This window comes from Zeus faber, assembly GCF_960531495.2.
Source record: "Zeus faber genome assembly, chromosome: 13".
Classification (NCBI taxonomy): Eukaryota; Metazoa; Chordata; class Actinopteri; order Zeiformes; family Zeidae; genus Zeus; species Zeus faber.
The window spans coordinates 11974793-11988426 of NC_137198.1; the positions used below are offsets into that span (position 1 = coordinate 11974793).

General features: G+C 45.6%; 1 protein-coding gene across 1 annotated transcript in view; it reads left to right on the forward strand.

Moving 5' to 3' along the window:
* Positions 1-13634, forward strand: part of rcan3 (regulator of calcineurin 3) — a gene marked incomplete at both ends in the record, with an annotated part of 38716 nt that overhangs the window by 9719 nt on the left and 15363 nt on the right. The window contains one exon of the mRNA XM_080012844.1: positions 3683-3781. Coding sequence (XP_079868970.1) covers positions 3683-3781 — 99 coding nt within the window. The remainder of the gene's footprint in view (positions 1-3682; positions 3782-13634) is intronic.

The window sequence follows — 13634 nt, forward strand, 5'->3', positions numbered from 1 at the left end:
GTTTGTTTATATACTGTATATGTACAGTATGTGTGTATCTGTGTACTGTATATACTTACATACTGTTTACGGAAGTGACGTCAGCTTTTCTTCTTCGTGGGTTACGCCGCCTACAGAATAATGTATCCAGGTGTGTAAAACACTTTAGATTTAAAGGTTGAACTCTATCAAAACGCTTTCACATTGTGACTTCACATCACATGGAATATGGAGGAATGATCTTCACCTGGACGGTCGCTTTAAAGGAAACGATCGATCGTCATTGTTCAGCGCTGTTCAGCGTCTCGGTAAGTGAACTGTGTTTCCCCATGTGATCTAACGGGAATATTTAACTCCAGGGTTGAACAGTTTTCTACTATTTATAAATCAAACTACGTATTTTGAAAATACGCTGAGAGATTAAAAAAAAAAAAAACCAAAACACAAAGGAAGATGAATCTGGAAAATTCTTATTTTCCTTCTAGGAAGCTTTCTATACTTATTTGGCGGCTCGTGGCGATTTTAGAAAAGCGCGTCAATTTGGGTTTCGGTGCGGTGGGTCACATATGTAGTTGTGTTAAAATGATGGTCATGATAACGCCTTACTCGGGTGATTCCATTTAAAACATGGCATTCTTTTCCTGTCATGCAAACTCGCACAGACACGCATAAGCATGGATGCACACACACACACACACACACACACACAGTCATTGATGTGTCTGTGAGTATTGTCAAAGCTGTCGATGTATTGTCACATTTGATGCGTTATTTATTATTATGGGAGATTTTCGGGACTATATTGTGTTTGTTATTCCAGTTTTTTGTGTGTGTGTGTGTGTGCGTTTGAATGCATTTCGAGCAGGCTGTGATGATCCACTGCCCTGGTTTCTTCTCTCCCGCACCACTGCAGAGCTCCAGCTCAGAATACAAATGCCCGTCATCAGTAGCGCTGAGACGCAGCGTCTCACACTCTGAGCGTTTCCACTCTTCGCTCGTTCTCCTCGTCCCTCTCATCATAAGAACACGGCGCAATGTTAAAGGCTGTGACACACAGCGGAACTATCTGGCACCTATTAACCCATGTACGGATGGGAGGAATAATAACTGATTCACGTGAGTGAAATGATGAGGCCTTTATGAGAGGGTTAGCAGAGTCAGGGCTCGGTAAAAATACACTCAAATGGTGGTGAATCACAAATAAACACTTTTACTTTTATTAGCTATATACTACATGTTTTTGCCATTGGTTATCTACTGATGAATAAACAAATATTATTCATCAGTTCTAAAAACACAGAAAATACCTTGCCAAATAGCGTCCCATATAAGTTTACTTATCAACGTTCCAGTTGGAATCGGAACAGTTTACATGCGGGGACTCTCAAACCGGGCCCCAGTCTCTGCTGACGGAGAGCGCCAACAGAGGGACTTGTGAATGAGAGATTTTTTTTTGAGAGAGAGAGAGAGAGAGAGAGCGAAGCGGAGGGAACGCAGGAGGGGAGCTGCGGAACGGGACCAGCGCGGCGGAGAAAGTGCCTCATCATCCACAGCGATCCATCGCGGCTTATCAGCGGCGACAAAAGGCGTCGGAGGAGTCCGCCGACACGCGGCCTTCGAAGTCGAACACGCTCGGTACTTAGATGCGACGCCTGTAACTTCTTTTGGAACTCGGTCATGGTGAACGGCGCCGTGGTGAATCGCGTACGAAGCCGTTCGGTCCCGTGCGTAAGACGTGACAACGCGGCTGTTCACCTTCAAATTCAAATCCCCCTCAGTTCACATCCCCTATAAAAGTCGTTGACAGCTCTGTTGTTGACGCTGCCGTTCGGGCGCTGAGTGCTGCAGTGTCTCATATATACAGTAGTGGTGTTGGCCTTTTGAACCATATTATTTCAGACTGAATGGCTGGCTGGCTGGCTGGCTGGCTGGCTGGCTGGCGATTGGCGCTGGAATGACACAATTACTCTCACATCCTTGTACATCACTCACAGTCTCAGTCGCGCTCAGTGTGGCCCCGTGAACAACGCCCGACAAAGACTGACGTAAATAGCCCACCTCACCTCCAGCTTTAATATTAATGGCTTAGAGGGGACTTACTGTGTCGGCTAGCCCGGCGGCTACTATTATGAAACACAGTGAGAAAGAGAGCGAGAGAGGGAGAGAGGGAGAGACAGACGTAGGGGAGGGATATGAATGACGACAGCAACTGCTCTTTGATGACTCTAACCTACTATGCAATAAAACGGGAGTCTGGGGGAAGTTTTAAACTAATTGCTCCGCAGCCTGAGCCATCTCAAGGCACCGTCCGAATTAAAAGGAATGGCGTCGAGGTTGCAACGCAGTATCGGCGACATGAGCTGCTTCATCGAAATTATTCTGTGCCAAGAGCCTGATGCCAGCCATGACATGCGTGTTTGCTTTTACATGAAGGTGGTCATTCAGAAAAGCACATGGGGTTTGTAAAGGTTATTAGAACCTCATCATTTAAGCACACTTATGCATTACTGTACATCATCAGAAATCGCAGAAAAGCCTGCATGCGTGCGTGCGTGCGTGCGTGCGTGTGCACGTGCGCGTGTGTGTGTGTGTGTGTGTGTGTGTGTCCGTGGGCGGTGGGAGCCGGGGTCACTCAGGGTGACATTGAAAATGCCAGCACCATCGGATGATATGTGAGTAATTTGCCGTTATTGTTCCGGGCGCGCTGTTGCCGCCGTGTCTAGGTGAGAGCTTTGAGACCCGACGTTGACGGAGACGGTGCGAGAAGCAGAACAAACCGGTCTGCGAACGCTGCAGTGCTCGGCGTGGCTTGGCAAGAACTGTAGTGGCGTTAAAAAAAAAAAACAACAAAAAAAACAAAAAAAACAAAACAATGGAGGCTGGTGATGACGTCAATGTGGAGCGAGAGCGAGGGAGAGAGAGAGAGAGAGGTATAGGCAGTTAGAGAGAGATGCAGAGAGGAATAGAAAGAGGAGCAGAGACTGGGGGGAAGGACTGGAAAAGGGGAGGGTGGTGATTTTTGTATCATGTATGCCGGAACATTTTGATAATTCAATAAAAAAGATGTTTAAAAAAAAAGGAAGAGGAGCAGAGGAAAATAGCGGAGATAGGGAAAGAAATCGAGACGGATAGAAAGCGAGGGAGAAGTGTTCACCGTCTCATATTATCATTATATGTTTTCGTATCACGTGATGTATTATATCACATTTTATGTTTTTCACTATTAATTTTCTTTTATTTTTCTCCCTCTCCTTTTCTCCTTCTTGCTCTGCCTGCTCTGTCAGTGCTGTGTTTATGTATGACCACGGGGGGAGGGGAGGGGAGGGGAGGGGAGGGGGAGGGGGAGAGAGGGGAAGAGAGAGAGAGAGAGAGAGAGAGAGAGAGAGAGAGAGAGAGAGAGAGAGAGAGAGAGAGAGAGAGAGAGAGAGAGAGAGAGAGAGAGAGAGAGAGAGAGAGAGAGAGAGAGAGAGAGAGAGAGAGAGAGAGAGAGAGAGAGAGAGAGAGAGAGAGAGAGAGAGAGACCGCCCGTGTGCCGCCCACCGCGCAGCAGCGTCGCTCTCTCGGCTCTAACGCAGTGAGGACCGTCTCCCCCGAACAGTCTGTTGGACTTGTACCGCGCCGCCTGTTTCTCTGTGACGGACCCGGAGGGGAGAGAGAAGAGAAAATATATATTTTTTTTTTATTCCATTTTATTTTTTCCCAGCCACGAAAGGGAATGCCATCGATAAATATGAAACTGGAGATGGTGACCATCATCGCCTGCGAGGTAGATACAGAGGTGTTCACCTCCGACAAAATGCAGGTACGGTGCAGTGCAAAAAAAAAACAAAAAAAAAACAACAAAAAAAACAAAAACCCGCACGCTTATTTATTTCTTTGACAATTGCTCGTTTTGTTTGTTTGTTTGTTTGTCTTACCCTGTATAGTATCATGGTGCATCACTTCCATCCAGGACCGAGCGCTTTGTTTGCGCGCTGCATGTTCCCTGTAGAAGTGCGTGTGGTGGTGGTGGTGGTGGTGTTGGTGGTGGTGGTGGTGGTGGTGGTGGTGGTGGTGACGTGTTTTTATCAATGGAGCCGCATCTACTCGGCGTTAGCGCGACGCGCGACTCGCGAACGATCCGGCCGCGGCGAACGACTCTTGTTCCAGTCGGTCGTCGCTGCTGCGAAAGAGTCGTTCGTTCGTTCGTTCGTTTCGTTCGCGACTTGGCGACCGCGGCCAGACGCGCGGGCACTCGGCCCCGAACCTCGATCCGCGAACGAAAAGCGCGAGTTTCGATTCAGCATGTGGGTGACCCGAAAATGTAGTTAATATGGGGGACAAAAACATTTTGGCATAATTCTTGTCGAATTTACACTTTGCATTCCGTCACACTAAATCATGTTGACCAGATATATATTTTTTGTTATCCACGCTTTAACTCTATCACTTTGTATCGCATTCATCTGACTAAATTGATAGTTTATAACCAATGGCCCACGAGATTTTGAGGACCACATTTCGGCCTGAATAAAATTCTTACGGCGGAATAATATGTTCTGTTTTGTTTTCTCTGTCCAGCAGAGCCGACGGACTTATGGCTTGAGTTGAACGACTCTTTTCAGTGAGTCACTCGTCAATAACCGAATCTGATAAACGAGTCGATCTTTCCGTCGCTGCTCAACATGCGTGTCTCGGACGCGCACGGTTTCCCTTCGCGCGTCCAATGATTGACGTTGATTAAATCGCATAGATAGATAGATGTGTGTGTGTGTGTGTGTGTGTGTGTGTGTGTGTGTGGGGGGGGGGGGGTTCTGAAATGAAACGTATGCAGTGCACACACACAGAGAGCGGACGCTAACGTTCACTTTGTGCGTCAAATTGCACTGCGAAAGTTGCGTCCAGGGCCGAGATGCGTTCATGAATGGGACCTGCTCTACGAGGTGTCGCAGTGCAGACCCTTCTCCCCCCTCCCCCTCCCCCATGACAGGTTGTCTGCAGCTCCTTAAAAAGTCTGAAAATGCATTACGTAAATGTATTAAAGTATTATAAGGCCGTAACAAGTCATTAAATAGTCTGTCAATTTGAATGGGTAAGGTTTTAGTTTCAACAGAAACGTCTTTTTGGGTTGTTGTTTTTTTTTTTGGAAAAGTGTCATAAGTATATAAAAACAAAATTACTTAGGTCTGTCTTCGTCAGAGTCAACATTTCTGACTGACTAAAAGCCTAAGTCTACATCTGAACGCATACTTACCTGCAGCACATACCTGTTCTAGATGAACCTAGTAAACCATTGAGAAATCCAAGAAAACACTTGTACTTACCTATCTGAAGGTTAGATTTATTCCATTTTCTAATCACTTACATCTGACCTAAAGGAAACTGTTATGAGAACAGCATTCATAACCTTGCCCATTTCTACCTAATACTTACCCCGCCCTGTACCAAAGACATAGTATTTACCAGCAGTACTTTATTCTTTCAGAGAGAGATGATTTTGTCCAAAATAATTTGTCTTTAAAAGGTATTGAAAAGTTTAAAATTGAACTCTCTGATACCTGCAGACCCCCCGCCGAGTGCCTTGCGCATGCGTGCGTGCGTGTGCGTGTGAGGTAATTGGCGTCTTGACATTCACGGGACGGTAGACAAAGCAGTTGCACTTTGATGTCCACAGAGTGTGCACTGATGCCCAGCCTGCAGCATGGGAACGCGGTGTGGATTAAAAGGCCACGCAGATGCGCTGCCAACACCACTAAAACTATTAATAGGTCCGCCGCGCGGTTTGTGGCTGCGCGTCTGTTTGTCTTGATTTAACTTATTAACAGAGACGAGAAGAGGGAAAGGAAAGACGGGAGGAACAAAGAGAGAAGTCTGACTTGTATCAAGCGGCTTGCAAATGTGTACACACACAGACACACAGACACACACACACACACACACACACGCTTTATATGGATTACTTTTTCCTCGGGGTGGGTGATGCCATATATCCCTGTAACATCAATATTGTGGCATGGAACTCGACATTGTCTGGGATTTGAGTTATCGCAACATCACAACATAGTTATGTTTTGTCTGCATTACGGTAAGTAGTGAGTAATGCAGTTTTGTGAATTTCACAGACCGTCTCCGTCTGCTTGGTCTTAACATCCACATTACTTATGTCTGTTTATCAAAAGATTGTTGGATGTAAATATCTTATCAAAGCACCAATCGCCATCCTTTAGATATCGTCAAACTATCGATATCGGGGTATTGGTCAAAAAACATTGTGAATTGAGCTGCCCGTCTTTCACAGTCACTTCTGAAAAAACAGTATCATTTAACAGATTCCCGAGGCCTGCGGCCCAGGACATTTGAACTTTTTCCTCCCTTCCCACCCTCCCACTCCAACCAAGGGCCATCCATTCAATTTGCTGTGTTTGTAAAACAACAGTGTACTGTTTTGTTTTTTTCCCGAACATGTAATACATGTTTACGGTCGCCGTGCCGCAGCATGCTCTGCCTGAGTGTGACTCCTTAAGTGCTTGATTTGATGTTTCGGAGAATGACCGACAATTAACGACGAGAACGTGCCGCCACACACGCACTCAACCGTGATTCAACCTGCCGTCGCCGCCGCCGCCGCCGCCGCCGCCGCACACCAGCCCTCCCTCCACCTCCGGCTCCACATGCTGCGTCCGGGACCGGCTCGGCTCGTACTATACTATACGCGATGCTATAAAGACTGTAATCAGTGCAGATTGCGGAGGTGAGACACGCTAATCTGTGGCGCCGCTCCGGCTCTTTTGGTTATTGGATGGCTGCCATCACGGGGGGAAGGGGGGGATAAATGTGTGTCATGGTACTGACAAGAGATTTCATTTTGGTTCTGTGTAGCGCCGAGGGGACTGATGTATAAACAGCCGTGAATATAATGACATGTATAAACTGTTGTGCATCCATCCAAATATTGTATCGCCCAGGGTGCTGGCTGAGGACGATAGATAGAAAGGTCTTGAAACAGGGTGTCCACGGGTCATTAACATTTTAAAAATCTTTGCACGACGGCCTTAAACAGACAACATCCTCAAAGTCACCTTTCTCTAAACAAATGTGTCGGTTTCACGGTACGGGCTACGAACCCGGTCTTGAATTTCATTTGGAAGGTTTCTGAACGGGAGCTGTTGTTACCCGCAGACGCCCCATGATGGTATGCGGAATTAGACGGAGAGCCCGGACCGAGCTGGCCAACGTGGCCTTGTCTCAGATCCCAGATCAGATGTAATCGCCCCGTCCCCCCCAAGGAAGCCCCAGAGGAGAGTGACCTGGCCGTTCTGATCAGACTTGAGCTAAAAGCTTCTGTCAAGTGGCTCTTATCAAAAACCACCCCACCCACCCCCCTGATTCACAGAGGGGAAAGAGGCTCACGCACAATTAGGAGAGGAGACAGAAAGGCTGACTTTCCAATGGCACAAAGAACAGTGCTAATCCCGCTTTCTGGCACACGGAGCGATGGGGGAGAGAGGGCAGATTAAAGCCAGGCACGTGGGGTGAGCCGCCTCCGTTCGGGCTCACCTCCCTGTCAGCCTGCTTTTGTTTTCATTATCATCCGAGGAGGCCAGAACCCGTCGGAATCCTCCCTTTATTTATCTGCGTCTTTATTTATTTTATCGCCCTCTAGATCTGGCTGTGGATGTGTGTGTGTGGGGTTTTTTTTTTTGTTGTTTGTTTTTTGAGGCTAGAGCAGTTTGGTCGTTTGCTATTATAGACGTTTTCACGGGAAGATTAGATTATGGTGGGGCGCATGCTTCAGCAACGAAAATGAATCAGCGAATGAATGGATAAATTAATGGTAGATTTATTTTTCCTAAGGGAAGAGCAGATGCTCCTCCTTATCTGAGGACGTGGAGGTATGTCCAGGAATGCTGAAGACCGCGGTGGTTTCATCCGTCCAAAACACGAGTCACAGTCGGAGGTGAAGTAAACCGGGTATGGAAGATGTTATTCAAGTGTTGAATCGAATTCACATATTTTGAGAAAATGTAAGAAATTCACGGTTGGGTATTCTCGAATGACTCTATTCGATCGTCCGACATTCCAGTAACGACCAGCACCCGTGCCAGAGATTAAGAATCCTTCCTAGAAGCCTCCATAACTCTCACCCCGTGACACTGTTCGCTTAGTTGGCATGAATGGTCCTAATTTTAGTTTTCAGATTCCACTTTCCTCCAGAGATATGATTTGCTTTTGTTTTTATTTCTTTCAACATGGTTATAGAATTAACTTTTCGCATGACCTCCATGGCACACCGGCCATCTCCGGAGAACCCCATGAGGGCTCCGGGGCACGGAGAAACGATGTTGCTCCGCTGTTGTCTTCTGGCTTTGACTTGAGGTCAGAAGCCGTGCAATCCCAGATGAATGGGTGATTGTGAAGCTGGCCGCGCGTGCACGTGGGGTGCAACGCCGTCGTTACGTGGAAAACCGACCGACATCAGCAGACAATAACACAGCAAAGGTCACAGCACACACACGGGCTGCCTGTTACGAAACACAGTGGGAGGTATGTGTGCAATGTACAGAACACTGTACCTACTGTATGGAGTCAGTATCTACAGGTACACACATAGATGGATGAATGGATGGGTAAGTAGATAGATAGATAGATAGATAGGTAGATAGAAAGATCTGACAGTAGATAGATAGATAGATAGGTATGTAGGATGGTAGATGGATGGATAGATAGATAGATAGATAGATAGATAGATAGATGAGACAATAGATAGATAGATAGATAGATAGATAGATAGATGAGACAATAGATAGATAGATGCATCAGTAGATAGATTGATAGATAGATAGATAGATAGATAGGATGGTAAGTAGACAGATAGATAGATAGATAGATAGATAGATAGGACGGTAAGTAGATAGATAGATAGATAGATAGGATGGTAAGTAGACAGATAGATAGATAGATAGATAGATAGATAGATAGGACGGTAAGTAGATAGATAGATGGATAGATAAATAGATAGATGCAACAGTAGATAGAGAGATAGATACATAGATACATAGATACATAGATAGATAGGACGGTAAGTAGATAGATAGATAGATAGATACTTTATTCATCTCCAGAGTGAAAATGTGGTGTTACAGCAGCTCACATAAAAACAATAGGCAATAATCATAGAAAAGAAATAGAGAAAATTAGAGACAATATAGTTGGCAATATACAATAAACCTAAAAAATAATTTAAAAAAAGAAATAAAATGGCATTATTCAGCCCCTAACCTAAAAACTGACTAAAGATTTGGACTATACACAATAACAGAAACCTGATAAACACAAATACATTTACGTTGTTTTTTCCTACAAAATGCTTGTGTGATGGCATATTTTTAAGTCCATTTATCATGTCGTATCCCTAGAGACAATAAGTGGAATCATTTAAATATTTTAAATGCTGTCCAACAGCAGCACCCCCTCAGTGTGACCCATCCACAGCCCAGCACCGAGTCATTTCCAAAAGATCTAGCAGAATACCATGGGAATGACACCACACAGGTCGTAACGGTAAAAACATTTTCTGCTCCACTCTGTCCTCCCACACGGTGGAAATGATAGTAATAAACACACACACACACACACACACACACAGACCATAATAGTGAGTCAGCAGACTGACAGACCCCCAAAAAGACACTCCTGTCAGCAGACAAACACACCTGAACGAGCCAGAGAAGTTTCCATCGGCATGAAACAGCTTGTACCTCTGTCTGTACCTCTGTCTGTACCTCTGTCTGTACCTCTGTTTGTACCTCTGTTTGTACCTCTGTCTGTACCTCTGTCTGTACCTCTGTCTGTACCTCTGTCTGTACCTCTGTCTGTACCTCTGTCTGCTCGCTCAGCTGCGTCTCCGGGCGCTGTTTACATGTCTCTGAGCCTGGAGACGGTGGCACACTGTGTTTATGTCTCATTTCTTTGACGGTTTTCACTGCGGTCACTGTGATGTTTTCCATCTTCGCTGCCAAATGTTTGCTCTGCAGTTTTGCATAATACATTTCATACTCTTTAATTTTAAACTCGTACACAATGAAAGGTGTATCGATATAATGACTTTACGACCGGACTCTTCATGGCAGAGTTTAAGCCTCGGCCCTGGGACGACTTCCGGCTGCCGATAAGAAGTTGGGAGCATGGTCTGAAATCCCCTTAGCAGTATTCAGTGCAACATGCAGTGTAGTAGACTTTTATCGATTATTCACTTGGCACGTTTGTAACAACTCCCATGTGTTGTTCCTCCGATTGTATTAACATCGGATTGTCAACTTGCAATGGAAAAATCAATGTTGTTGTTTTTTACTAATCTCACAACACTACGAGTCGTGAGTTGTGGCCACAGGCCAAACAGCAATTTGTTTTTTATGCAGCAGCCTCTGATGAATTTTATCATGGGCTGTTTACCCTTCTGTGTGCCTACAGCAGCACTGGTAGTGATAGACAGTATACTTTATTTATACTGTGACTTTGTACAAGGACGTGACTTGAAATAATATGAACGAATGATATGATATAATATAATATAAAATATAGCAAAGGGGTTAATCCATTTAATTTCCAAATAACCTCTACACCTCCTACTTTTATCAGTATCAATTCAGTCCTCATTCTGGGAGACACTGTTGTCCACAGTGGCGACTGGCAACAAGAATCCAAGAATCCAGATTTAGAAAACTGTCTTTACTTTCATTTTAAAGTAACTTTCATCTTGAAGGAAGCTCAAAGGCCAGATCACTGAAAATGCTGAAATTCAACTCAACTAGTGATAAAGTTCTCAGCTTTGACCATGCTCAGTATATGTCTTAATTGATATAGTGCCTTTCAAGGGACTCAAGGTTGCTTTACATAGTCACATAGTGAGGCAATCTGAGTCTTGTGACTAATTTGAGAAGTGGCAACATACACACCAGTGTCCTCTCATGATCTGGAGGACCCACCCCAACGCATTCACCCTAACATGCATGTCTTTTAATGGTGTGAGGCAACCGGAGCGCCCGGCGGAAACCCATGCAAATACGGGGAGAACGCGCAACCTCCACACAGAAAGGACCTGCTGTGGCTCTAACCCAGGACCTTCTTGCTGCGAGGCAACAGCGCTGACCACTGAGGCGGCGTGCGTGCCGTCTTAATTTCGCTTATAGCCAGGCTACAGTGTACAAAATATAATGAGATGACACATTCGCTCCCATGAGTTGTTTGGGTGAAGGAGAGATGTAAGGGAGTAGATGAAGGACAGTGGATGGAGATAGACAGTGACGGTGTCATGTTCTGTGCCGGTGGGAAACCAGATCTCCGGCCCGGCAGGGTTGAGCAGGCCGGAGGCCGAGCGTGGGGCTCAGGTGTGCCTGCTCCCCCAGCCTGGGCACAAGGCAGCTGGGGACAGCCGGCTCACGTTGGCCTGAAACCTTAGAGAAACGCCGGGGTTCAGGTGTCCCCTAAAGGTTAGCGCCCCGTCTGTAATGGTGGCATACAACAAAGGACAAGACTCCTGTGCCCGGTGTCCGGTTACCAAGTTGAGGTCATGGCAACGGAGGCGTGATGATTTGACGAGCATAGAAGTGAAATGAAGAGACCACGCATTGGAATGTATGCACTGTTGGTAATTCGTGCTGTTAGTGTTCAAGCAGGATGTTTAGTAAGTCACCCAACGATAGAAATATGATCCAATAAGAAAGGGAAATGTATCTCTACACACAGGATTTTGAGAAATATCTAAAGGCAGTAGCCGCACCATACTTTCCTATAGCAACACTGGCTAAATTCACTGTCTGTTAGTTCTCATTCTACCACTCTATAGGCATATTAAGACATTTGAACTTGACTTAAAACTCATGAATTCTACATTTTCCCTTTGCATATGAAACATAAATATCCGATAAACAGAGTGTGCAAATTGTCTCTTTCGACGGTACATATACAGTACACAGTGTAATCCCCAACTCTCTGAGTCTGATCAAGGACGCCTGCGGCACTAATGGGTCCAGGTCACGGACCACTCCTCGCTTCACAGTACGGAGCCTGAAGTGCTTAATCACTAGTGCTGGCTGCTGCATAACCACCAAGGTGACATAGTGAGCTCAGGGAGAGAGGCGGGGGGGGGGGGGGGGGGGGGGAGAGCGAGAGCAGAAGAGAGAAAGCACATCCCTCCATATGCTGCGGTGGCGTAAGGTGAGAGTTTCCCTGTGAGGCAGTGTCTCTCAGTCTACTTATGTAACGTTGTGTGGATCGATTGATTACTGTCACCTGTTGCATGTGTTCGTCTGTGTTTTAACACTGTGTGTGTGTGTGTGTGTGTGTGTGTCTGTCTGTCTGTCTGTCTGTCTGTGTGTCTGTGTGTGTGTCTGTGCGCGTGTGTGTGTGTGTGTGTGTGTGTGTTGGGGTAAGGTAGAAAGCCGCCTGCCGCCATGAAAGAACATTAAATGTAGATGGAATTAGGATTGATGCGTCCCCCTGCACCCTGTAAAGTGACTTCGTTCCCGGAGCCGTGGACGCTCTGTCCCGCGGGGAGGAGGCCGCTCCACAGCGCTCTGCAGGGTCCGCTCTGCAGGGTCGGCTCTGGGTGGTCGGCCGCCCGATCGGACCGATCAATTCAACCGCAATCACACCCGCCCGGCTCACACGCCACTGCAGCCGAGGCAGACGGGGTTATTTATCATGAGTTGTATTTGTTGTTCTGCAGCCCTGTGGCCCTTCCCCAAGGACCTGCTGCAAGGCAAATTTATATATATATTTATATATATATATATGGATCTTTGTCGAAGAATACATTGTGTGTACTGGAAAACCACATGTCAACACAGAAAAAAAATCACCTCCACTTTTCAACATCTCACATGACCTCCTTAAACCTGGATTGATGCGAAACCTGGATTGATGCTTTTTACCTTGTATTTGTTGTATTTCTTGTACACAATAGTGTTCAGGATTTTATCTTTCACGGCGGTCTGGCTTGCTTGTTTACATCTTTCTGTCCGTCTGTGTGTTCAAATTAATATTACTAATGCAAACCTCTTGGGAATGGGGGGTATATCATTTAAACGAGATGGACTTTGACTTCCATGTAGTTGTTTCCATTATAAAACAAAAAAAACCCTCAAATTCAAACTACGGTGGCCCGTATTTATGAAAACTTGATTACAGTGCATTAAAGGACATTACTGTGTTGTGTGGCAATAAACTAGTCTTGTAAGATCTTGATAGCAGCATTAATGGCTGCTGTGGCATAATGGCTGTTATGCTGACTATCACCAGCATGAAAGGCACTGATTTAGCCTCCGACTGCAGAATTTGTGGAAAAACGCCCGACCCCCTTTTTCTTTTTTTCTTTTTCTTTTTTTACAAGTGGAACAATGGCTCTATTTACGCCTCTGAAATTCCTGAATCTTATCTCAACTCATTTATGTTCATGGGTTGCAGGGATAACATTTTATTTCTGTAAGGAGCCGGGGAAACAGTTCCCACACAGGAGTTTAACTTTCAACAATGGGTTGGTGGGGTCACAAAGAATCCGTTTCGCATCCTAAGTTTTTTTCTATTTTTTATAACTAATCCATTGCGTTGCATTATTTCTTAATACCTAATAAATCAGACATTCAATGCATGTGTTAGTGGAAAGGTCACAGAACTTG